Source organism: Homarus americanus, unplaced genomic scaffold, assembly GCF_018991925.1.
Source record: "Homarus americanus isolate GMGI-L3 unplaced genomic scaffold, GMGI_Hamer_2.0 scaffold9514, whole genome shotgun sequence".
Classification (NCBI taxonomy): domain Eukaryota; kingdom Metazoa; phylum Arthropoda; class Malacostraca; order Decapoda; family Nephropidae; genus Homarus; species Homarus americanus.
In genome coordinates this window covers 45,629-72,500 of record NW_024728474.1, presented here as the reverse complement: position 1 = coordinate 72,500, position 26,872 = coordinate 45,629, and the positions used below count along the sequence as shown (strand labels likewise).

Below are 26,872 nucleotides of genomic sequence, written 5' to 3'. Positions count from 1 at the left end.
AGATACAAAATTATATCTTCACTTTTACGCCACCTCAATGTAACTCTGAGCACTGTAACATCAGGTAGGTCTTCCCCATCAGTAGGTCTTCCCCATCAGGTAGGTCTTCCCCCCATGCAGGTCCTTCCCCATCAGGTAGGTCTTCCCCATCAGGCAGGGTCCTTCCCCCACAGGTGGTCTTCCCCATCAGGTAGGTCCTCCCCATCAGGCAGGTCCTCCCCATCAGGCAGGTCTTCCCCATCAAGTAGGTCTTCCCCACAGGCAGGTCCTCCCCATCAGGCAGGTCTTCCCATCAGGTAGGTCTCTCCCATCAGGTAGGTCCTCCCCCACGGTGCAGGTCTTCCCATCAAGCAGGTCTTCCCCATCAGGTAGGTCTTCCCCCATCATCAGTAGCCCTCCCATCAGGTAGGTCTTCCCCATCAAGTAGGTCTTCCCCATCAGGTAGGTCTTCCCCATCAGGTAGGTCCTCCCCATCAGGTAGGTCTTCCCATCAGGTAGGTCTTCCCCCATCAAGTAGGTCTTCCCCATCAGGCGTCCCCCATCAAGCAGGTCTTCCCCCATCAGGTAGGTCTTCCCCCATCAAGTAGGTCTTCCCCCATCAAGTAGGTCTTTCCCCATCAGGTAGTCCTTCCCCATCAAGTAGGTCTTCCCCATCAATCCCCCATCAGGTAGGCCCCCATCAGGTAGGTCTTCCCCATCAAGTAGGTCTTCCCCATCAGGTAGGTCCTTCCCCATCAGTAGGTCTTCCCCATCAGGTAGGTCTTCCCCATCAAGTAGGTCTTCCCCCATCAGGCTAGGTCCTTCCCCATCAAGTAGGTCTTCCCATCAGGTAGTCTTCCCATCAAGTAGGTCTTCCCCATCAGGTAGGTCTTCCCCACAGGAGGTCCTCCCCATCAGGTCTTCCCCATCAGGAGGTCCCCATCAGGAGGTCTCCCATCAGGTAGGTCCTCCCCATCAGGAGGTCTTCCCACGCAGGTCCTCCCCCATCAGGTAGGTCTTCCCCATCAGGTAGGTCTTCCCATCAGGCAGGTCTTCCCCCATCAGGTAGGTCTTCCCATCAGGTAGGTCCTTCCCCATCAAGTAGGTCTTCCCCATCAAGCAGGTCTCCCCCATCAAGTAGGTCTTCCCCATCAGGTAGGTCTTCCCATCAGGTAGGTCCTCCCCATCAGGTAGGTCTTTCCCCATCAGGTAGGTCTTCCCCATCAGGTAGGTCTTCCCCATCAGGTAGGTCCTCCCCATCAGGTAGGTCTTCCCATCAAGTAGGTCTCCCCATCAAGGGTCTTCCCATCAGGTAGGTCCTTCCCCATCAGGTAGGTCTTCCCCCATCAGGTAGGTCTTCCCCATCAGGTAGTCCTCCCCCATCAGGTAGGTCTTCCCAATAGGTCTTCCCCATCAGGTAGGTCCTCCCCCATCAGGTAGGTCTTCCCCATCAAGTAGGTCTTCCCCATCAAGTAGGTCTTCCCCATCAGGTAGGTCCTTCCCCATCAGGAGGTCTTCCCCATCAGGTAGGTCTTCCCCATCAGGTAGGTCCTCCCCATCAGGTAGGTCTTCCCCATCAGGCTCCCATCAAGAGTCTTCCCCCATCAAGTAGGTCTTCCCCATCAGGTAGTCTTCCCCATCAGGTAGGTCTTCCCCATCAGGTAGGTCTTCCCCCATCAGGTAGGTCTTCCCCCATCAGGTAGGTCCTCCCCCATCAGGTAGGTCTTCCCCATCAGGTAGGTCTTCCCCATCAGGTAGGTCTTCCCCATCAGGAGGTCCTCCCCATCAGGAGGCTTCCCCATCAGGTAGGTCTTCCCCATCAGGTAGGTCTCCCCATCAGGTAGGTCCTTCCCCATCAGGTAGTCTTGCCCCATCAGGTAGGTCCTCCCCCATCAGGTAGGTCCTCCCCATCAGGTAGTCCTCCCCCATCAGGTAGGTCTTCCCCATCAGGTAGGTCCTCCCCAGGTAAGAGTCAGATGGGTCGTCTTGGTCGTCCATCACTTAAAATCCTCATGACCTTGTTGTTAGGCACGACAATTACTGTAGATGTTCCCATCCTCTGAGACACACACGCAAGGTGTGTGTGTGTGTGTGTGTGTGTGTGTGTGTGTGTGTGTGTGTGTGTGTGTGTGTGTGATGTCCGCATACATTTTGCAATACAAAAATATTCCAATAAGCAAAGTTATATACACTGTATTGAATAAGCGTATCTGCGCAGAAGCGGACATAAACACACATGGGAGTGAACACACCTTAAACGGTATACCGCTACACACACATATAAATAGACACACACACACACACACATGCACGACCTAACACAAAATAAAAACACAGACAAACAAAATATAAAAAAAAAACATAATAAAAACAGACACAGGCCAGGAGGTGGGATCAAACGGGTAATCCAGGATGGCGATGATGTGACTACAATGGGAATTTCCTCCGACCTTCAAGACTATAAGTGCTGTGTTATTATATTTTTTAACTGATTACCACAGTTATGGCACAGGAGGAGGGTTCACCAGGTACCATCAACACACAACTCGAGAATTTCACGTTTGTTATTAAAGTTGAGAGTTCTGTGTTGATCCAATGTCTCTGACACTCTTAAAGGAGAAGGAAAAAAATCACCATCCAACTCCCCTGCCCTCAGCGTGAAGGTATAAATATCGTCGCCCCAGTTGAAAATGTCACAGAGCAGCTGAGCTCCTTGTTGGATCCACAATACTCACGAATCTTCAATATGAAAGTCGTAAGTATTTGACACCTCTCGATTATTGACTTACAATATTTTCTTCTTTTTTTAGGGGGTGTAAGATAAATGGTATAGTATTTCAAGCAATCCAGTTTTAAAGCCTTGAATACAGTGACTTGGCCAGTTGAGTAGAGTGATCAACGTACTCAGCTAAATCACTACTCAAGGGGTAGATATCGTGAATTATTGACGTAAGACTTTGCAGTGGCGGTGGGATACAAAATTCTTCAATAATATTCAAATTTTTAATTCTGAGAGATCTTTCCATCGTTTAATTTTGAAGCGAGTCCCGTGGGCTTGACAACCAATTAGGGGCAGTGTGAATACAGCATACTGCATACTTACCAGGTGGCTAGGCACTCCACCATCTTCACTCACCCATTCACAGCCGGGTTGACTAGGGATGCTTTTCCAGCTACCCTTAGGAGAGGAAACGAAAGCCGTATCCACTCTGCCTCCACATTCCCTTCATTTTATTATCTTGTGGTGAGAGTGAGGTTGCTACAACAACTGATGGTTCACGCTGGACGACCCGTGACCAGAACCCTTCAGTGATACATTGAACAAGTGAAAATTATCGCTTTAGTGTTTAGGAACGGTGATGATTTATTAACTCGTCCCAAAGAAGGAGAGGAGGTGTTATAATCTGTCTGTATGTCAGTGAGTCAGTGTGTGAGTCAGTCAATCATCAATGAATGAGTCAGTTTTTCAATGAATATGCCAGTTAGTGAGTAAATGAATCAACCAATCAGTGAAAGCAGTAAATGACTCGGTATTCAATTCACGAGTCAGTAAGTCACTCAATAAGTGACTCCGTATGACACCAATCAGTGAATAAATCAGTCAGTCATTCAGTCAGTTACTCAGTCCAACATAGCGTTCCATCTTTCGTAATTACAAATTATTAACAACAAACGTAATTTCTAATCTAGTAAAGCACATGAAGACCTTAGTTGTTGAAGGGCAGTAATAACATCATAACTCACTCCAACAATCACACACAACTAACGTGGACACTCAGAGACGTGTTAAAAAGTTACAGTGTTGGGTGTCCTCGTAATTCGTAAATCTCTCGATCCTGAAGCAAATAAAAATACAACAAAGTTTATGTAATCTTTTCCTATTGTAAAACTTGGTAGCTTAGTGGATAGCGTGTTCGTCTCTCACTTGGAAGTTTAAAGGTTCGAGCCTCAATGGTTGTTATCTATAATGGTGAACAAGTTTCCCGTCATTACCGCTAGAAGGGAGTGAGACCATCAACACCCCAGTGGACCAGACCGTATTTGGGAGTCGCACCTCAGGAGTGTTTTAATGATTTTCCCCGTCAGGCAGAAACAGTGATGTGTGACCTTCTGCCTAAAGTCTTACGTACATAAATGGCGTCACTCCCACTGGTCCCATTATGAGTGAGGTTCAGGAGACAGAGAGAAACAACTCGTCTCGTCTCATCTTTTGATGCTAAATATTTAGTCTTGTCTGAAGATGTTGTTTGAGCCGCGGGTGACAGAAGGATCCAAAACACATTTACAGGAGGATGTGTGTGTGTGTGTGTGTGTGTGTGTGTGTGTGTGTACTCCAGGGCATCAGATTCTTTTCTGGGCTCAGTTATATCAATTCCTTGTAACTTTAATCTTCTTATATAAACAAATAACCTGTTTGTCAGTTGTATAGTGGACCCTCACCACCCTGGCCGTACAGTTTCTCTACAATAAATGTCTAGATTATTGTGTGTATAAGAAACCCAAATAATTCACCTATTTTCCTGGATTTTTTTGTCAATTCTTTATGTTCGTCCTCCATCAGGCTTACCTGGCCCTAGCCCTCCTGCTGGTGCTGTCGGCGGTGCTCACCTCCGTCAGCTCTGACCCCGTTGCCGACCCAGAACCTTTCAAGAAGTTCAAGAAGAGGAAATTCGGCGGACATGGGCATCGTCGTCCCTCCTTCCACCGCGTCGCACGACCTGTGTACATCCATCATGGCGGCTACGGACACGGCTAGTAAGGAACATCTTGAGCTAACACAACACAAGAACGCCTTGAGAAGATTGCCATCAACTTTATGGATATTCTTCTCAACGTCTTCTCTGTATCCTCCTGGTGGCTGGAGCCTCAACTATTCTACTAAAGGTCCTTCCTCCCTCTTGTGTTGTGACCCCCGCCAGTAAGTGAGAGTCGCTCTCTGTCTTAAGGCTAACATGTACACCAAACTTTCGACTCTTATACAAAATACATTATAAAAATATTGTCTCAGGAGTTTTGTTATCCTATTATGAGATGAGTGTGAGTGTTAGTTGTAATGCTTGACGGTAATATGTAAATAAAGAACCCGTGAGAACCGTACTGTACTGTATGTCTGGAAGCGTGAAAGTCATAGAAAACGGCTGAAAACATAAAAGAAATTATCTTAAAAAAATTAATAAATAAAATATATATATATTTATATATATATATATATATATATATATATATATATATATCTAAGAGAAAATCCAAATAAGTGTTAATATAATTCTTAATAATTTATTTATATTAAATTGTTTTAATAACTTTTAGTTACTAAGTAGAGCTGAATTGGGAAATTTTAGTATCATAATAAATGTTTCAAATTCCCAGAAGCTGGTACTGCGTCACCCCTCGCCAGGTTTGTTTGGCTCTGCAGACACCAGCCAGTTTCACCCTCACACATTACGCTCTATTAATCCTCAGATTTCTGTCGACGAGACAGACGGGGAGGGGGGGGGATGTGTTGTTATCACAGCGGCCTATTATCTCGTAAATTCTGAGCAGTAAATATGCATAGAATGGTTCAGACCTGTAGCACAAGCTGATCATACCTACCTAATGTGCGGGAACACATTCTGCTCATAATTTGTGATTTGCACAACGTATTTATATCCTTGCTTAATGTATCCTGCGTTGTAGTTGTACAGGTAACTCCTTAACTCTCTCCCACCCCCCTATACTCTGACCCTCCTCACCCTCTCACACACCGACCAGTCATTGTTTACCATGATGAGATGTATCAAGTGAAACATGTATATGGAGCAAGTAACAAGATCACTAGATTACAAGATGTTGTAACCGCTAGACTAAGGTTAGGATATATGTACCTCTGGCAGTATGTCTCTCAGGCAGATGTGAACAAGACTAAATGTAAAGTGTGTGGCCAGACAATCAGACATATCGCCACACACTCCAACACTACGTCTTAGACTGCTGAAAAGTCCATTTGGACAAATCCAACCAGACTGTGTATTGGCACAGCACTTTATCTCTGATGACAAGGTAGCTGATATACTAAAGCTGTATCCACACTGAGCATCTATTACCTAATCAAAATTATATGTGCAGTTGGCTCCACTTTTCCGTTTTCCACTTAGCGTTGCCAATCCTCCCTGAAGTGTGAATTCGAATTACTCGCCCAGTGGGGGAGGGAGGGAGGGTGTGTCGGAGTAGGTGTCTTTCTCAGGAGAGGGGGGGGGGTAGACGGGGAACTCGGGGTGAGGAAGGAAAGTGTGTTCAGTATATCAGTTAGGAGAGATTACATTTCAGAATAACACTTTGACAATATAGACGAAGTTTCCTCAGCTGAGTGTAATCGTCTAGCGAGAGCCAGATGAAAATACCAAAGTTTCAATAGGGTGAATTTATGTTCTAAGTAAGGTGTTCCTTTGTAGAAACATTTATGACCAAATGGATTACAGATTTTTTGAATCTATATCTTGTAGAGGCAACAAAAGTTATTTAAATGTAGGTTAAAATAATATTGTTGTTTTAAGAGCAAATTAGTTGAGGGAGGAGGGAATGGTTAGACTTTCCTACAATTAATCTTTTAGAGTGAAATCTTATTGCTCTCCCGTGTTGCCTGAGGCTGACAGAGGCAGCTGTGGGTGCGGTGGAGAACTTTGAAGACGGTTCTCTGGTTGATGAAGAAGAGCAGCTGCAATAATGTTATGAATACTAATGAGGTTTAAAGAAGAGCGGGGTGGAGGAGAAGTCAGAAAGAGAAAGAAAATAAAGAATAAAAACAAGAGCAAGAAGAAAAATAATAAAAAAGTACTAGAAGAACAAGAAAAGACAATAATAAGAACAATAAAAGTAGCATTGCCTGTGTAGTAGCAGTAACCTTCTGAGGGCAATCCCCCACCCACCCCCTGCCTTTACCTCCAATAGATTAACAACTGCCTAAATCATCGCCTAGGTACAACATCCTACAGGTAACAACTACTTCATACCACCTAACAAGCTCATTCGATATACCCAACAATCACTACAACAATAGGGTCGAAATTTCCATCCTAAACCAATGTTATGGTAGTACCTAGAGGCTAAAATATTCAGGTAAAATCCCTATATGACATGTTTATCCAATCAACTGACAGGTGAGAGGTATAAATTGAACGACACACCTGGGAACTGACACACGTCACCTGGGCTTAATAGTCGTCTGCCACACAGCTCTCCTCAAATCCCCCCAATATGAAGTTTGTAAGTATTAAAGTGTGTAATGGATCTAAAGTAATCTGATGTACATTTATACTTTACATATTCTGTGTGTGTGTGGAAGAACTTACGCTCGTTGGTTTACATATAAGCGTTTAAAGTGAATTTTAAGTAGCAAGTATAAAAATATAATGTTAAGTGATTTACCTATATTTGACATATTCTAAGTATGGTCGAACTGTGATTTAAGTATCCGAAATTATGTTTATAAGTTTGTAAGTAAATAAGTAAGTGAGGAAATAAACATGTATTCTGAAGAGGTTAAGCCTAAAGTCGAACAGGAAATTCCACCGTGGCCACAACCTAACCTAACCTAACCTAACCTACCACCCCAAAACATGCACATATAAGCCGCCAACGTAAGCCTCTGATACGCTTACTGTCGGTCGGGGAAAAACGCAATTCTTTTCATTGTAAATTTAAAGGGAATAACACTAGAACACGTAACAGCTACGATCACCAAATTTAACTTCCGTCTGTTTTCTTGGATCAGTTGAAGTTAACCACTTGAATGATCTAATTTAACTTAACGTAATGTAAACTAACCTAATGTTGTCCTAACCTAACCTAATGTAACGTAACCTAAATTAACCTCACCTAACCCCACCAAGATAGCGTTAAGGTGATTAATCTTCAGGTGAAATAGACTGGGGGGTTTTATCTACATGCGATCCGTTTACCTCCCTATTTTACCCAAGAAAACTTAATAAACAAATTCTATTATGATTGCAAAATACCTGCCAGGTAACATGTGACAACAGGTGATCTAATTAAATGTTGATATACGTAGGAATAGGGTTAATGGTATTAGTTATTGCTTAGGCGAAGTAATTATTTATGAAATTATTCTTAAATATTATTCTACCGGGGTTTTTGACTTCAAGAATATTATTATAAATTATTTAATATCTTTCGGAGTTAATTTTCTTCAGGTGTATAGTGGCTCTTGTAGCGTGTTGATCCTCCTCCTCCGTCTGGTCTTGGCCCTCCTGCTGGCGCTGTCCGTGCTACCTCCGTCAACGCCGATACCGTCGCCGACCCGGAGCCATTCTTCTTCAATAAGTTCAGGAAATTCGGTCGTGGTTCCCGTGGTCGTTCTGGCTACCGAGGCGGTCACAGGGGCGGCTGTGGAGGCAGCTACGGAGGCTACCATAAGAACATAAGAATGGAGGAAACTGCAGCGGGCCTATTGGCCCATACTGGGCAGTCCCATTTACACCCAACCCCTATTGCTCATATAAACATCCAACCTATGTTTGAAGCTATCCAGCGTATTCGAGTTAATGATGATATTTGGTAACTTGTTTCATTTCTCCACTACTCTGTTTCCAAACCAGTGTTTACCTATTTCGCGCCTAAATCTAAATTTGTCTAATTTAAAACCTGTCTTTAACCTGCTTTAACCTGTCTCTGTACTCAAAGTTCCTAATGCCCGGGATTAGTCTTGTCACTCTCCTCTGAATTCTTTCCAAGGATTCTATATCCATTCTGTAATACGGTGACCAGAACTGAACTGCGTAATCCAGGTGTGGTCTCACGCGCAAGATATAATCTTAAGATGACCTCGCTAGTCTTGTACCGAGGCCAGGAGGCTGGTAGAGAACGTTGACGACTCCGGCTACCTCAGAATGCCACAACTCACGCGGGCATCAACACCCTCCCCTGTTGTGGTAGCTGAGGCCTAACCTAACGACCTCCTGAAAGTCATTATCTGGCCTATGGTAAGGAATTCAATATCCTTATGGTACAAAACTCCTTCATAGGATCCTCACCTACAGGCTCTGGTATCCTTCAGCTATTGGCATCCTAACATGAAATACCTTTCTTTTATAACTAATTAGCCATAAAATACCTTTCGAATACAACCATTTTATTCTGTTTTTTAAGATTAATATTTTGTGGAATAAATTTCTGAATAAAACATAAATTCCTGGTGAATAAATTTATTTGTTTATGACCTTAAAAAAAATGCAAAATGGTTAATTAAAAGAAAACTGACACAATGTTTTGAAAACGTTATCCTAACGGGGGGTTTATAGTGTAATACCTAGTTAATATGTCTGTCTGTCTCTGTCTATCTCTCTGTCTATCTGTATAACTGTTAATGTGTGTATGTGTACATGTCTGTGTTCCTGTGTGTCTGCTCTCTGTGTATCTGTTTCTCCATCTGTACTTACGTGTGTGTGTGTGCGTGCATGTGCGTGTGTGTGCGTGTGCGTGTGTCTATTTCCCAGAGTAGTTACATGTGTAAGGTCAAGACAAACATAATTACCTCAATGAATAATTATCTCTTTAATAAATAAGAAAATGGTGACAGACACAGTTACAATGATCATAAATAATAAGAGAAAGATAAAGAAAGAAATACGAGAAGAAACTATAATAAATAGATAAATAATGATACAAATTATTATTATTATTATTATTATTATTATTATTATTATTATTATTATCTTTTATGGTGTCTATAATATTCCGGTAATTGAGAATATATAATAACAAATATATCCATTAAAAGATTGCGATTCCATAGAGACAGTTAACGAAACTTTATTGATTCTTATTTCAAGGAAAAATATATAATAATAATTTCCTCTACGGCTTCCCGGTACAAAATATTTATTTCAACTTATTTTCAGGTTTTATTTCAACTATATGTTTGTGGGTATATTTTTTGTTTACTTCTAACTCAGCCAATCAGCGCCAGTCTCTATGTCATGTGAATTTGGATAAGTGGGAAGATGGCGTGGAGGTTTCTATTGGCATTCCTTCACGTGGTATAATTCTATCCTCCTCCATCTCTTAATTACGGTAAGCTTTGGTCAGGTAAAGTTAGGTTAGGTTAGGTTGACACACCTGGATAGGAGGTTAGGTTAGGTCCTTCTGGTTTCTCTGGTTAGGTTAGGTTAGGTTAGGTTAGACTTGTATGCTGTTATTTGAGAGTCGTTGTTGGTGTCTCTGCCCCCACAATGATGGTGATGGGAGGTCATATCTCCACACTACTCATTTCCGACATATTCTGTGAAACAAAATGATAAACAATATAAACAACATATTTTAAAAGGTATGTCCGTGAGCTAAGAGGACCTGACAGCACCTAATGGTAAAGCTGCAGTTATCAGTTATAGCTGTGTCCGTAGCCACTGCCATAGCCGTGTCCGTAGCCACCGCCATAGCTGTATAAGTCTGTAGCCACTGCCGAGCCACGGTGGTACGGTTAAACTTTTAATTTCAAAGAAGGATGGCCCGGGTCACGCTGACACAAAATGAACGTGCCGCCGTCAGCACCAGCAGGATCAGCACTACACACGTCTGACGGAACAGGGGGGTGGAGATGGGGGGGATGAGGAGGGAAGACAGTGAGTAGCTCATCTTTGCAAATGTTGTATGATTGTATTGGGTGTGAGGGAGAGACAGACGGAAAGGGTGGGTGAGAGAAAAGGAAGGGGAGAATTAGAGAAAACAGGGAAAACCAGAAAGACAAACTGGGTGAAATATGAGAGAAGGAAGGGAAAAGTTAGATAGAGAAAGAGAGACAGACAGACAAATAGAGAAAAAGAGAGTGTGTGTGTGTGTGTGTGTGTGTGCGTGCGTGTGTGTGCGTGTGTGTTTGTGTGTGCGTGTGTGTGTGACCACTACCACTATTACCATTATTATTATCACCACCACTATCATTTCTCCCACTAATACTACCACTTTCACTTTACAACCATCATCATCACCACCACCACGTCCACCTGTACACGGGACCTCCTCCTGTTGGTGGGTCAGTCAGCTCAATACCTGCCTGTTCTGTCTGACTGACTGACTGACTGATCACCTGGCAGAATTTCTAACCAATCCTTCACACACACACACACACACACACACACACACACACAGAACAATAAACATGATTTAACTTAAATATAATACTTTACATGAACATATATTACATTACCAACATATTTAAGCTTAACTTCAGCTTTACCAAGAAAAAAAAAGCTTATACTCACCGGCTTCATAATGGATCACTGGAAGTCGTAGAGGAACGCAGAAAAGAAGTGTAACGTGTGTGTGGGAGTGTGGAGGTGACTGAGGTTCAGACTCATGTTAATCCTCTTATATAGTAATGAGTCAATGACCTACATGTGGGCGTGTCCACCTGGATGTGATTAACCTGTAGATGTGGTTCGTGTACCTGACTTTACTTACCTGAGTGTGACGGCCTTAGGCGAGGGGGTGGTGTGTATATCGGGGTTGGTGATAGGAACCTAATGATGGGTTGTGGTTAGGTTAGGTTAGGTTAGGTTGAGTTAGGTTGTAGGAAGGTAATAACGTCTTATGGTTAGGTTAGGTGGGTATTCTACATGACCTGTGGTGTAATGCGAGCTGACCCGGGTTCTATCTCCAGGCGGGGTGAAACTATGGGCAAGTTTCTTTACGCCATTTGCCTCTGTCTACCCAGCAGTAATTGGGAACCTGGATATTAATCGATGTACAGATCGTGTTCCGGGGTAATGGTTAGCCAGTGCAGTTGGCGAGTTGTCCGGTCTTCTCGGACTATTCCTTGACACTGGGTCATGCAGCTCGTTAACTTAGGGTGTGGTTGTTGTGTTGGCGACAGCTTCTACACTTTAAACAAATTCACTCCAAGGTGGCCCTAGGGCCGACCACCCTCGTTGCATAATTATTCTAGATACAGAGGTGAAGGTTCCCACACGTACACACACCTCAGTAACTACACACTTCACCTTGACAATTGGTAACTGTTTCCAGTTAACTCAGAATAATGTTTCATATTTTTTTCGTATTTTTCTTCTATTTTAAGTCCGGCTCGAGTTCTATGAGTCAAAGGTGAACAATTATAAGACTCACCACACATGGGTAGAAAGTTAAACCATTTCTTATTTAAAGTAAAAAATAAATTAAGAAATAATTTGCCCAACGAATTCAAAGATCAATAATTAGAAAATAAATCACAGACATAATATATAGAGGTCACAGGTATAAAACAATTGAATCAAACACAACAAAAAACAGGTCAAGGGTCACAACCATTACAAAGAATCAAAGTGTGAAAAATGAGAATATATTGATCACAAAATACCTCAGAGGAGACCAGTCCAAAGGTCACAAATATCACCCCAAGATAATCACCAGTCAAGCACATCGACTATTTCACCAACACACAAAGTCTCAGATGGCTTTAGATGGCCTCAGACACCGCTGGCTAATTAATATATGGGACACAAGATTATGGGACACTGAAGAACTGCTTTAGTGATCTATTTGTTTACCTAAAGAACACGAACCTTTCACACACACACACACACACACACACACACACACACACACACACTCACACACACACGCGCGCACACTTACGAAACTCCGCGTTATTTAAAGAAGTAAGTTTTTATGAGTAAGTGTTGCATTACTTTCCCCTCGTGTGTGTGTGTGTGTAGAAACGTTGACAGTGACTAAATATGGTTAAAACACACCCATTACCACTCATCCACACGCCCACACGCCCACAACCTCTCACCCACACACTCACAACCACTCAGGCACACACCCACATCCTACACCCACACGCCCACAACATCATACCCGCACGCCTACAACATAACACCCACACGCCCACAACATCACACCCGCACGCCTACAACATAACACCCACACGCCCACAACATCACACCCGCACGCCTACAACATAACACCCACACGCCCACACATTACACCCACACGCCCACACGCCCACAACCTCTCACCTACACACTCACAACCACTCATGCACACACCCACATCCTACACCCACACGCCCACAACATCATACCCGCACGCCTACAACATAACACCCACACGCCCACAACATAACACCCACACGCCCACAACATAACACCCACACGCCCACAACATCACACCCACACGCCCACAACATCACGCCCACAGCACCACACCCACACGCCTACAACATCACACCCGCACGCCTACAATATAACACCCACACGTGATTATATTGTGACGTAGTAATGATGGTGAACTAAAATACAGTGCTACAGTGACGTAATGATACAGAAGGTATCGTGATACAGTGACATGTGATGGTGAACTAAAATACAGTGCTACAGTGACGTAATGATGGCATAGATGCAGTGAAAGACATGTTCTACAGTGAGAAACTTTGATTCATTCCAGAAATACCGCCACACACCACACCTCTCCCCTCTTCCTCTCATCTTTCCTCCTCCTCCTCCACCTCCTCCTCTCATCTTTCCTCCTCCTCCTCCTCCACCTCCTCCATCTCCTCCTCATTCTCCCTTGATTCTCCTCCCTTACCTACACCTCTTCGCCCTTCTGTTCTACCATTGATTATTCTCCAACCCCTCCTTCACCTCCTTCACCCCTCCTTCACCCCTCCTTCACCCCTCCTTCACCCCTCCTCCGTGACAGCTTTCATCTCCATGTTGGGTTAAGATGAAATTCGGAAAATCACTGATGCGGGTGGTTGTATGAGCCCGTGTGCGTGTGTGCGTGTGTGAGGGGGGTCAAAAGGGGCGCCGCCTCAATTACAAGGAGAGGTGTGAGGGAGAGATGAGGAGAGTGGTCAGGGAGAGGAGAGGTGAGGTCAGGTGAGGTGAGAGGTGAGGTCAGGTGAGGTGAGGGAGAGATGAGGAGAGTGGTCAGGGAGAAGTGAAGTGAGAGGTGAGGTGAAGGGAGAGATGAGGAGGGTCAGGAGAGGAGAGGTGGGAGGTCAGGTGAGGTGAGAGGTGAGGTCAGGTGAGGTGAGGGAGAGATGAGGAGAGTGGTCAGGGAGAAGTGAAGTGAGAGGTGAGGTGAAGGGAAGAGGAAACAGGTAAAGAAAAAAATGGTATATGAGGGACAGATGATGAGGGTACGTCTTTCTACACCTGCCATCGACTCCTACAGGTATACCACACCTGACTCAACAACACCGTAATTTTTTTCCACGGTACTGTTTTTTGCGTGCGTGAGTGCGTGCGTGCGTGTGGGGGGGGCGGCCCATTGTACACGTGTAGGTAGACTATGAGTAACAGGTTCGTGTCAAGATACAGGATCCTAATTAAGTTGCAGGTACAGGTGTGTGTGTGTGTGTGTGTGTGTGTGTCCTGATATATAGATGGTATTATTCCTCACAAGTATACAAGATACAGTCGTGTCACATACTGTAATTTTGTAATTATACAGTCATACACTGTCTGTCTACTAAAACAACATAGAACGACGCTTACAGATGATGCATTGATACAGTATAATACAGCAATACAACGATACATCATGCAATACCTGAACGTAAATTAACAGCACTATTACAGTAATAAAATAACATCAGCAAATACAGCAAAATACAACATAAGACCAATACAGTAAAATACACCTCTAACAAAAACAGGCAAATACAGCAAACTACAAAACAAACACATTTGGCTTCATTAATAATAACACACATGTTTTAAAATGCAAAGTTGGGTCAAGAAAGTGAAACCACCGTGTTTTTTCCCCCAGGGTGAAAGACCGTTCATGACCCTGGCGCCTTAGGGGAACCAATTGTACCTCCTGTGAAAAGAAATCATTACAGCTCAGGTAAGGGACTGTTGGTTGGGGGTGGGAGACGTCATGGGGGAGGATGGGATACACACACACACCTCCCCATATTCCACCTGGCCTCATTAGCTCCCCATTCCTGTACACACCTTCTCCCCACCCCATCATATTTCTTTACAACCCTCACTAACCTCCCCTCCACCCTCACCACCACTCCACCACCACCACCCACCTCCTCCCCACTCACCACCTCCTCCCCACTCCACCACCACCACCCTCCCCCCCACTCCACCACCACCACCACCCACCTCCTCCCCACCCACCACCACCCACCACCCCTCCTCTCACCCACCACCACCACCACCCCTCCCCTCCTCCCTCCTCCTCCTCCACCACCACCCCCACCACCCCTCACTCCACCACCACCTCTTCCTCCCCACCACCACCACCCACCACCACCACCTCCTCCCTCCACCACCACCACCACCACCCACCTCCCCCCTCACCCACCACCACCACCCACCTCCTCCCCCCCCACCACCACCACCACCACCCACCTCCCCCTCACTCCACCACCACCACCACCACCCTCCCTCACTCCACCACCCACCACCCACACCACCACCACCACCCCCTCCTCCTCACTCCACCACCACCCACCTCCCCACCCACCACCACCTTCTCCCTCCCCCACCACCACCCACCCCCACTCCACCACCACCACCCACTCCTTCCCTCACCCACCTCCTCACTCCACCACCACCACCACTCACCTCCTCCTCACTCCACCACCACCACCACCACTCCCTCACTTCACCACCCCCACTCCCACCACCACCACCACCACTCCACCTCCTCCTCACCTCACACCACCACTCACCCACCCACCCCTCACCCACCACTCACCACCCACTCTCTCCTCCTCTCTCTCATGACAGTCAAAAGTTTACAGACTTTGATGTATAAGAAAAATAAACCACAAAAAGTATAGATAAATTTGTATTCTTCTTTTGGTTAAGACAACAATGGCTCCTCCTCCTCCTCCTCCTCCTCCTCCTCCTCCTCCTCCTGTTACCAGGGCATAATAAAGCAGGTGAATGGCTCTCCTCAGGTGAACTAACGAGACAGTACTAACACGCAAGACAATGTCTCTCTCACCTCTCGGTCTCAACCACACACAAGGGGAAGAAAAGAAGAAGAAGAAGAAGAAGAAGAAGAAGAAGAAGAAGAAGAAGAAGAAGAAGAAGAAGAAGAAGAAGAAGAAGAAGAAGAAGAAGAAGAAGAAGAAGAAGAAGAAGAAGAAGTGGGGGAGAGATGAAGGGAGGGAGGGAGGGAAGGAGGGAGAGAGGAAGAAAGAAAGGAAAGCGGAGGGAGGGAGAGCTTCATCCTTGACCTTAATTACGTCACAGGTGAAGGTGAGTGGTGGTACACACACCTAACCACGGACGACAGACTACGGACACAGGACCTCGGACTACGGACACTGGACCCCGGACTACGGACACTGGACTACGGACACTGGACTACGGACACTGGACTACGGACCCTGGACTACGGACACTGGACCCCGGACTACGGACACTGGACCCCGGACCCCGGACACTGGATCCCGGACTTTCGACACTGGACCCCGGACCCCGGACTACGGACACTGGACCCCGGACTACGGACACTGGACCCCGGACTACGGACACTGCACGACAGATCACGGACGATGGACAGTGTTCTCCCACAAACTATTACCAGTTGACAGTCATCATATTAGACGGTGGTCCTCTAGGATGTGTTGTCTGTTTGTCTGTCTATCTGTCTGTCTGTCTGCCACGAATCCTTCTGTCTATTTGTCTATCGTGTCTGTTTTTCACCTATATGTTTAGTAGTCTCAGTCACGTATCTATCTGTCTGTCTGTCTGTCAATTATATCTCTGTCTGTCTGTCTGTCTGTCACATATTTGCATAATTTATAATATTGTTTATGATTTTTATTATTATGTTTATAGTTTATCATTATTCTTGTTATTTCATTCTTTTCTCTTTATGCAAATTCCATCTTCCTATTTTTAAGGAAGGAATCTGGTGACGCAGAGAGTGAATACAGCCATATACACACAAGGTTATTTAAAAGAAAGTGTTGGTTTACTTACTACTTTAACGAGTCTATAATACGTACAGTTTTAACATGAGAGAGAGAGAGAGAGAGAGAGAGAGAGAGAGAGAGAGAGAGAGAGAGAGACACGAGCAGTGAGAAAGATAAACAAAGAGAGACAGACAGTTAGAGGAAGGGAAACAGTGAGAGATAAACAGACAGTAAAAAGAAATAGACAGACACACAGACAATGAAAGAGTCATTAACAGTTTATTTTTGTCCTCTTGTTGTCGATGCTGAACAAAAACAACTCCATTGTTCAGAGGATGTCGCTAGGTGGTGGTGGCATCCCTCCTATAGTGCCTGAAGGATCTCGTTGAAGGATCTCGTAGAAGGATCTCCAGTAAGTTCTGTCAAGACTATGGCTCTGTGACGTCTTTGGGGTGGGTGTAAGGGCAGAAACGATCTTCCTGCTCGTTACCGCTGCTCACTCGCTCGTTTGCTGGCGTGACCCCCACTTGGGGGGTTAGACGGAGGTGAGAACGTCGCTGACAGCCGTCAATACAGTCACTACCTCCCCGCTGTTCGTCAAATTCTCGCTGTGATCTCATCAAAGGCTCTGGACTTGTGAGCTGTTTGCCCAAACCTTTCACAATTCGTCTGTTAATCTCTGGACACCTGCCCCAAACCACTACCTCGGCTGCCACGACCGTCAGTTCATCTCCGTCTGTGCCCCGGTGTTTCTCCCGCTGTATCAAGACATCGGCCGCTGTCGCTCAGTGAGGAGCTGAATGGACCTTCCCCCTGAGAGTGGATCACAGCGTTCCAGAACCTTCCCCAGGGCCGCTGCCGTAGGAATTATCTGTTCATTGTTTGATTCTCTTGTTTGTTTGATTCCATTTAATTGTTTAATTCCATTAATTGCTGACTCCCATTAATTGTTTGATTCCATCAGTTGTTGACTTCCATTAATTGTTTGATTCCATCAGTTGTTGACTCCCATTAATTGTTTGATTCTATTAATTGCTGACTCCCATTAATTGTTTGCTCCCTTTAATTGTTATTTGGTGTTTGTTGAGTGGTGTCAGAGTTTTGTGTTATATTTTTATAGTAAAGAGATGTCAATCTCAAACGGTTGTTTGTTATTCCTCAGAAAACCATGGTCCTTGACTTTCCTTTATTAAGAACCTGATTAGGCTGGTAAGGGATTTCTATCCCTAAGTCCCAGGCCTTTACAGTGGGGCTCTGTGACGTCTGGTGAGTGGTGGGGCTCTGTGACGTCTTGAAGGTGGGGCTCTGTGACGTCTGGTGAGTGGTGGGCTCTGTGACTTCTTGAAGGTGGGGCTCTGTGATGTCTTGAAGGTGGGGCTCTGTGACATCTGGTGAGTGGTGGGCTTTGTGACGTCTGGTGAGTGGTGGGCTCTGTGACGTCTGGTGAGTGGGGCTCTGTGACGTCTGGTGAGTGGTGGGCTCTGTGGCGTCTTGAGTGTAAAGGGGGGGAGGGAGGCCTGGATCTTGATGTATATTCTTTAAGCCAAATTTCTTAAGAAAATGGATGGCAAAGATTGATCAGTCATGTCCATAGCTGTTAGTGGGGCTAGTGGACCGACCGGGGCTACTGGTGCTACTGGAGCTAAAGGGGCTACCGGGGCTACTCTGGATGGTCGGTCTTCTGGGGCTAGAGCAGCTATTTCTAAAGCCGTTAGTGGGGCTGGTGGGCTTGTTGGCTCTAATAGGGTTACTGAGACAAACCGGGGCCTACTGGGGCTGCTGGGGGTACCGGGACGACTGGAGGTACCATGACTGGGGTCATTGGCTGACTGGGGCTGGGCCGATCAGTTACCTCGGGGCTACTGGCGACTGGGGCCGGGCCGACTGGGGCTACCGGGCCGACTAGGGCTACCGGTCCGACTGGGGCTACCGGGCCGACTGGGGCTACCGGGGCTGTTGGGTTAGCTGGGGCTTCTTGAGCTGCTGGGGCTACCGGTGCTGCTAGCGCTACTGGGGCTACTAGGACTGGATCAGTTATGCAGGGAGCCATCGGTGGGACTGAGGCCTTAAATGCCTGTGAGTCTGGTCTGCCGCGGCCGCCAGTGGGACGTCCGTAGGGGCTAGTGTGTCCGTGGCTGCTAGTGTGTCCGTAGCTGCTGAGATGTCCGTAGCTGCTGGGATGTCCGTAGCTGCTGGGATGTCCGTAGCTGCTGGGATGTCCGTAGCTGCTGGGATGTCCGTAGCTGCTGGGATGTCCGTAGCTGCTGGGATGTCCGTAGCTGCTGGGATGTCCGTAGCTGCTGAGATGTCCGTAGCTGCTAGTGTGTCCGTAGCTGCTGGGATGTCCGTAGCTGCTGAGATGTCCGTAGCTGCTAGTGTGTCCGTAGCTGCTGAGATGTCCGTAGCTGCTGGGATGTTCGTAATCCTTTGTGACATAAACTGGACGATAGACAACAGGTACACGAAGTGGTCGATAACTTTCCTTCCAGCCCAACTTCCAGAACTTATTGAAGGGCTCAGGGTTGGCACTGGCGGTGGAGAGTGCCAACGACAGTGCCAGCAGGAGCGGCAGCCCGAGGAGTGCCTGATGGAAGACGGTTAAAATGAACATAGGAACTCAAATGAATGAATCTATTTATCTATCTATCTATCTATCTATCTATCTATCTATCTATCTATCTATCTATCTATCTCCTTGACACTCTGAAAGACCCGGTATGAGACTGGTAAGGGCAGCTACAGCACAGGTGACTCAGGTATTCATATATTAAAAAAAATAAAAGTAATATGTGTCTGTGTGGGTTGCGTTGGGTTGGGCTGGGCTGGGTTGGGCTGGAGGTTTGGGCTGTTAGGTTGGGCTGGGTTGGGTTGGGTTGGGTTGGGCTGGGTTGGAGCTGGGTTGGAGGCTGGGCTGGGTTGGGTTGGGTTGGGTTGGGCTGGGTTGGGTGGGTCAGGTTGGGTTAGGTTAGGTTGGGCTGGGCTGGGCTGGGCTGGGTTGGGTTGGAGTTGGGTTGGGCTGGGTAGGTTGGGTTGGGTTGGGCTGGAGTTGGAGTTTGGGTTGGGTTTGGTCGGGTTGGGCTGGGATGGGTCCGGGTTGGGTTGGGTTGAACTTGGCTGGGTTGGAGTTGGGTTGGGTTGGGTTGGGCTGGAGCTGGGTTGGGTTGGGTTGGGTTGGGTTGGGTTGGGTTGGGTTGGGTTGGGCTGGGTTGGGTTGGGTTGGGTTGGGCTGGGTTGGGTTGGGTTGGGCTGGGTTGGGTGAGGGTTGGGTTGGGTGAGGTTGGGTTGGGCTGGGTTGGGCTGGGTTGGGTTGGGCTGGGTTGGGTTGGGTTGGGTTCTTGGTTGGGTTGGGTTTGGGTTGGCTGGGTTGGGTCTGGGTTGGGTTGGGTTGGGCTACCAGGTTGGGTGGGTTGGGTCGGGTTGGGTTGGGCTGGGTTGGGTTGGGTTGGGCTGGGTTGGGTTGGGTTAGGCTAGGTCGGGTCGGGTTCGGGTCAGGTTGGGGCTGGGTTGGGTTGGGTCAGGTTGGGTCAGGCTGGGTTGGGCTAGGTTGGGTTGGGTCAGGTCGGGTTGGGTTGGGTTTGGTCACGGGTTGGGTTGGGCTGAGCTGGGGTGGGTTAGGCAGTGGGTTGGGTTGGGCGCTGGGTTGGGTTGGGTTGGGTTAGGTTGGGTCAGGTCAAGGTTGGGATGGAGTCCTAAAGGTTGGGTTGGGTTGGGATGAGCTGGGTTGGGCTGGGTTGGGTTGGGTTGGGCTGGGTTGGGTTGGGTCCCGGGTCGGGCTGGAGGCTGGGTTGGGTTGGGAGTTGAGCTGGGTTGGGTTAGGTCCGGAGCCTGGGTTGGGTTGGGTTGGGTTGGGTTGGGTTGGGCTGGGTTGGGTGGGGTGAAGGGAAGCCTCATGGCGTCCATCTCTGGTGAAGGTACACAACATAAACACACGATATTTGTTCACTTATTTTTTCTCTCACTAAAAAAAAATTATAATAAAATATAGATTAAGAAGAAAGATTAAGGAAGAAAGAGAGATTAAAACGAACTTACTAATACACTTACTGTTCTCTCTGCCGACAGACACACTATCTTCATGGTGTAAGGCTTAAGAGATGCTCCAAGGACAAGGTGGGAAGAATGTCTGGTCTTCCCTATCGCCCGCCCCTCCCTTATATAACCTTCTGTACCTGCTTGGATATAGATGCCAGTTCGTACCTTTATCTTGGTTCATTAGAATATATATGTGGTCGTCTCTCTCTCTCTCTCTCTCTCTCTCTCTTTCTCTCTCTCTCTCTCTCTCTCTTCCATTATCTTCATCCCTCGTGTACTATATTTCCTAACTTTATTTACATGTCACCAGTTCAACCTTTCACTTGTCATAATGTGAACTGTGATCTTTACCAAAACTCCTCAGGCTGTTCCTTCTACGACTGGATTGTCTTCTTGTAATTCTTAAGAGTTTCACCTCACATATATTCTTAATTAATATCAATCTAAGTTTAGTTATGTTAGATATTTTACTTTTTATCTTTGAATTAATTTTTTGGTGAATATTTGCATCTGTTAAATTGTTATGGTGTTTGTGTATGGGCGTCTGTCAGTTTGTTTTAATTTAAGGAGTTGAATGAAATGATTGGAGTGTGTTCATTGTCATCCAGAGACTTGTGTTAGTTGTATATTGCTTCAGGTGTTTGGTGTCAAGTTATGAATCTGTTTCTTGGTGCATTTGCCTGTAACTACCCGTTTGTTCAGTCTATTGTTGACGAATATTTGTTTAACTGTACAAGTGGGTGGTGATAGCCAGTCTACCGGTGTCCAGGGCCGGTATACTGTACACAAAACTATTAAGTGCCAGCAAACAGTTGTTAAGGCTGACCTGTTTAGCACTAATAGTACATACAGAAAAATTTTAAGGGCCTTAATAGTACTGTTAAGTTAAAAAACCTCGGGAGCACTTTTAAGTCCCGTAATAGTCCTCTGTTAGTTGATACCATGTGTGTGTTTTCCCTCTTTATATCAGAGATCTTCCTTCTTGACTTGGACAATACTGAGAACCAGCGTGTCTCACTCTCTGCCACTGACCTCACCACACCAGGAAACGCACAGCATTGACTCTCATGGTGATTTCCAGCCATGTCCTCTTTGGGTAATTTTTGTTAACCACCCATCACCTTTTTTCACGTGAAAAATATATTTTTTCAATAATTTTCTTGCTGTTTCAGATGATTCTGACATTTGTCTTTGGGGCAAATCACTTTTTTTTAGTTACGTCAGGTTAGGACGTGACCTGTTAGGTCAGGTAACCTAACCTAATTTTTTTTTAGTTAGGTTCGGAGGTTAGGAAGTAGCCTGTTAGGTCAGGTAACCTAACTTAACCTATTTTTTTTAGTTTAGATTAGGTTAGGATAGCTGACCTAACAGGTCACGTCCTAACCTAACCTAACCTAACTAAAAAAAAAGTGCACTGAGGCCACAAGGGCTACCTCAATCTCTCCCGACCCCTTCGCTGATAAGTGCTGCTGCCAGCGATGGGGTCGGCGTAAACGCCCCAGAATAGGAGTCCCCTCTCATGGATACAGACATTTGTGATATGGTTGGTCATACTGCATCCCACACCCTGCAAGAGTCAGACCTCAGTGATAGTGACAGTAATGTTTCTATGGGAAACACTTGCCGGAGTGGCAACACCAATGCCAAGGGCAGCGAGCTTCCCCTCACCACCCTCCCCTCTGCCTACCAATTAAGTAAGCTGAATCTGCACTTCCCCAAGGACTCACTGAAAACAGTCGAGGAACGGTTTAATTGGATAACTAAGTTTTGGCGACAACACGGTCTCTCCATTCAATTCCGAAAAGGTAAGAACCGTAACTTTATCAAGTGTCAGACTCCTGAGGTCTATGAAACACTTAGTACTGTTGGATTTGACGGGGTTGTCCTTGAGCGCCCCATCCCCTTTCTCAGTAGATGCTGATGAATGTTGGCACTTCCTAGTTAAACAGTTCCCTCTATACGCTGAAGTCGAAGATGCTCGTGACTTTAATCCATGTATACTCAGTGTACGTCGACACTACCGGGGGAAGACCCCACAAGCAGCTGTCATAGTTAAATGGAAGGGGAGGGAGTGCCCAACCACTGTTGATGCCCACCCAGTCCTTCGTCCACTGTATGCAGAACCCTATCACCCCGGGCCTGCTTTTTGTGTCATCTGCTTTCATTGGGGTCACAACGTCACCGCCTGCTGCCGACGTGATCGTCCCAGATGTCGTTTTTGTTCGCTTAACCATCACTCCTCCGTCTGTGCCCAGAAAATTAAAGACCACCTCAATGGTGGTGGTGTGGGCTATGTTATTGACGCAAGGTGTTGTAATTGTGGTGGCTGGCACAATGCTGACTCACGGCAATGCCCGAAACGTCCGCCTATCAGAGGGGAAAAGCCTCCCAGAAGGCTGTGTCAACCTCAACCTACCCCTCCAGCCTTACTTGTCTCTAAACAAAAGATATCAGCCATTTAGGAAAGATAATTAATTAGCGATATTTAGAATAATTTTATAACAGGTTAATCTATCAGACAACAGTGAGAATTAATGTACCTTTATTTTGTTTCTTAAAATAATCTGAAGTACAATTATTGAATTTACAGTAAGTACAATAAGAAACAGTGTAAGGAACAGTGACACTAGTTGTGGTAGAGTGTAAGGAACAGTGACAGTCTAGTTGTGGTAGAGTGTAAGGAGCAGTGACAGTCTAGTTGTGGTAGAGTGTAAGGAAGAGTGACAGTCTAGTTGTGGTAGAGTGTAAGGAGCAGTGACAGTCTAGTTGTGGTAAAGTCATCTGTTGTGTTGATGGTGAGGCTGTACAGGTGAGTAAGATGACTCAGGTGTTGTGACCTAGAGGCTGAAGAATATTCACACAACTTGCGACAATCTTCTACGACTAAGAAGCTTCTTCTAGCTGCCCGATGGTGGCTCCTCTAGCGTCCGTAGCCACTTTGATGTCCGTAGCCCTTGGGGGGAGGAGGTGGACGGTAGACAACATGGACGGGAGGTCCTCGGTGGCCTCCTTTCTTACCCTTCTTTAACTTCAAGAACTTCAAGAAGAATGGCTCCGGGTCGGCGACGGGGTCAGCGTTGACGGAGGTGAGCACCGCCGACAGCGCCAGCAGGAGGGCCAAGACTAGACTCACCTGACGGAGGAGGAGGAACAGGATCAACACACAGACACCCACTACAAGAGTCACCTGGTTAGTAGGAGGTAATAATGAGTTATTTAGGAAACTTTAATGTATCTTGCATCTAGTGAGTTGTTGACACCCTGAGTTATGTACAGTATATGACACTTGACACTGAGCTATGGAAGAGTTACTTTACACACTGAGTTATGGAGGAGTTACTTGACACCCTGGGCTATGTGCGCGACACTTAAACGTCGCGTGCCAAATACTACTTGAAGTCCTAACTCATCTAGCACTTATAAGATAAATGACACCCAGAGCTACTTGATATATGACACCTCAAGTCACAAGACACAGGGCACCCTGGGCCACCAGTCTCACAAGTCAAGTCATAATGCTGTGCTGAACAGCTGCTGTCTAAGACTCCTTCACGCGCTGTATGTTAAAAGATTCACTCGTATATTAACTCTTGTCTTCGGGTATTTTTTGTTAATTGGTCATCAAAAAGTTGTTGTTGACCGAGACATAAAACTCTTGTGTTCGTTACAGCTTCTCTACACCACACATTGTCACACTGAAGCAAAGGTTGCTTCTTCTTCTTTTATATAAAACAAAATACTAAAAGTCTTTGATAACGTAGAGTGTTGCTACACACTCAGTCTTAAGGTGTAACATGTGCGTTGGTAAACATGTGAGTGGACACACCATCAGGAGAGAGAATAATACTCACGAGCTTCATGTTGAACACTTGTGACAGAACTGATGTGTGCTACTGTCCTCCCTCACCTCTTATACTGTACTGTATGTGCCACCATGCCTCTCTGTAGGTGCCAGCTACTTATTTCTTACCCAATAACGACAAAGAAACTGATTGAAGTATCTTAGTTTAAAACACCTGTCATAACGCAGCCGAAATATTACCTCAGTTCCCTAATTCAAGGTTGGTATATTGAAATTTAATACAGAACTGAAATTGTGGAAGAAACAGTCTTTTGATGTTTCTATACGAGTTAATAACAAGATCATTCCAGCACTTGGTATGCTACTCCTAGGTGCTGGAAATCACACATACACACTAATGCATCAAAGATCACCTTGAAGTACCTTGTTGTCTATCCCATCACAAGAGGCCCTCACATCACACCACAATAACAAGTATAAGTCATTATACTGTTATATCTTTCAGTCTAATACACCTGATCACTATCATCACCATCATCAGTACTAACACCACCGCCCTAACACCACCACCACTAACACCACCACCACTAACACCACCACCCCTAGCACCACCACCACTAACACCACCACCACTAACATCACCACACTAACACCACCACCACTAACACCACCACCCCTAGCACCACCACCACTAACACCACCACCACTAACATCACCACTACTACCACCACAACTACCGTCACCACCACCACTACCACCACCTCCACTAACACCACCGCTACCACCACTCCTACAACCACCACCACCACTACCACCATCACCACAACCACCACCACTACCCCTCCACCACTATCCCTCCACCACTACCCCTCCACCACTACCACCACCACAACTACCACCACCAAACCACTACCACCATCACCACAAGGACCATCACAACCCCACCATCACCACTCATCCCTATCATTACCACAACCACCACCACTACCCCACCACCACTCAATACCACCACCACCACCACCACACCATCCCTAATACCACCACCACCACTAATACCACACAACCACCACCCTCACTGCCTCCACCACCCACCACCCCACCACACCCCAACTAATTAGCCCCACCATCATCACAACCACCACCATCACCACAACCACCACCACTACCCCCACCACCACTATCACTACCACTACCCCCACCACTACCACCACCACCACCCCCACCACCACACGGAAGTAAATCATTTGGTGGTCATCTTATACACACAACAAATCAACACATGACTCTGCTTTGCCGCTTGTCATTAAGATTCGACCCACACATCACGAGGACTAGTTTATTGAGCACCCTCTTACAGCCTTTAGTTAAGAAAAGCACAAAAGCATTGCAGCGCCCAACAGGAAAGCAGCGAGTTCATGCATGCTTTCTTAAATTTAAATGTATCGTAGTCAGGTATCAAGGGTCCGGCATCTAGGGTCAGGGGTCAGGGGTCACTTGATACTCCAAATTATGTATGACATTTGACACTGAGTTATGGATGAGTTACTTGACACCCTGAGCTTTGTGCGCGACACTTGAACGTCGTGTGCCAAATACTACTTGAAGTCTTAACTCATCTAGCACTTATAAGATAAATGACACCCAGAGCTACTTGATATATAACACCTCAGGTCACAAGACACAGGGCACCCTGGGCCACCAGTCTCACAAGTCAAGTCATAATGCTGTGCTGAACAGCTGCTGTCTAAGACTCCTTCACGCGCTGTATGTTAAAAGATTCACTCGTATATTAACTCTTGTCTTCAGGTATTTTTTGTTAATTAGTCATCAAAAAGTTGTTGTTGACCGAGACATAAAACTCTTGTGTTCGTTACAGCTTCTCTACACCACACATTGTCACACTGAAGCAAAGGTTGCTTCTTCTTCTTTTATATAAAACAAAAAACTAAACGTCTTTGATAACGTAGAGTGTTGCTACACACTCAGTCTTAAGGTGTAACATCAGGAGAGAGAATAATACTCACGAGCTTCATGTTGAACAGCACCTGATGTGTGCTGCTGCCCTCCCCCACCTCTTAAATGTCCCACCATCCCCCATAGGGGTCAGCGTCTTAGTTTTATCTGACAACACTCACAAAAATATATGGGTTTTGAAGGAGATTTTTTTAGTTGAT

General features: G+C 46.0%; 1 protein-coding gene and 2 long non-coding RNA genes across 3 annotated transcripts; 1 reads left to right on the top strand and 2 right to left on the bottom strand.

Annotated features, from left to right (window-relative positions):
- Positions 1-2,633: 2,633 nt before the first annotated feature.
- LOC121866097 lies at positions 2,634-4,981 on the top strand. The gene is made up of 2 exons (XR_006088889.1): positions 2,634-2,734; positions 4,541-4,981. It is a non-coding gene; the product is annotated as an uncharacterized LOC121866097 (long non-coding RNA).
- A 13,630-nt stretch (positions 4,982-18,611) lies between these two features.
- On the bottom strand, positions 18,612-20,979 carry LOC121866104 (collagen alpha-2(I) chain-like). Its single transcript, XM_042365701.1, has 2 exons — positions 20,909-20,979; positions 18,612-19,448 (listed from the first exon to the last, which is right to left on the bottom strand). Exons 1-2 carry the CDS (start codon positions 20,939-20,941, stop codon positions 18,612-18,614), a joined length of 870 nt encoding a protein of 289 aa, XP_042221635.1. The 5' UTR covers positions 20,942-20,979.
- Positions 20,980-23,421: 2,442 nt separating this feature from the next.
- LOC121866117 lies at positions 23,422-24,812 on the bottom strand. Its single transcript, XR_006088891.1, has 2 exons — positions 24,748-24,812; positions 23,422-24,029 (listed from the first exon to the last, which is right to left on the bottom strand). It is a non-coding gene; the product is annotated as an uncharacterized LOC121866117 (long non-coding RNA).
- Positions 24,813-26,872: the final 2,060 nt, after the last annotated feature.

What these genes read in the sequence shown, in the direction of transcription:
- LOC121866104 (XM_042365701.1), bottom strand. Translation starts at nt 20,941, where the DNA reads ATGAAGATAGTGTGTCTGTCGGCAGAGAGAACA. An exon ending in GTCTGTCGGCAGAGAGAACA is followed by an intron (nt 19,449 to 20,908) that starts GTAAGTGTATTA and finishes GTCTTCCATCAG; the next exon opens with GCACTCCTCGGGCTGCCGCT.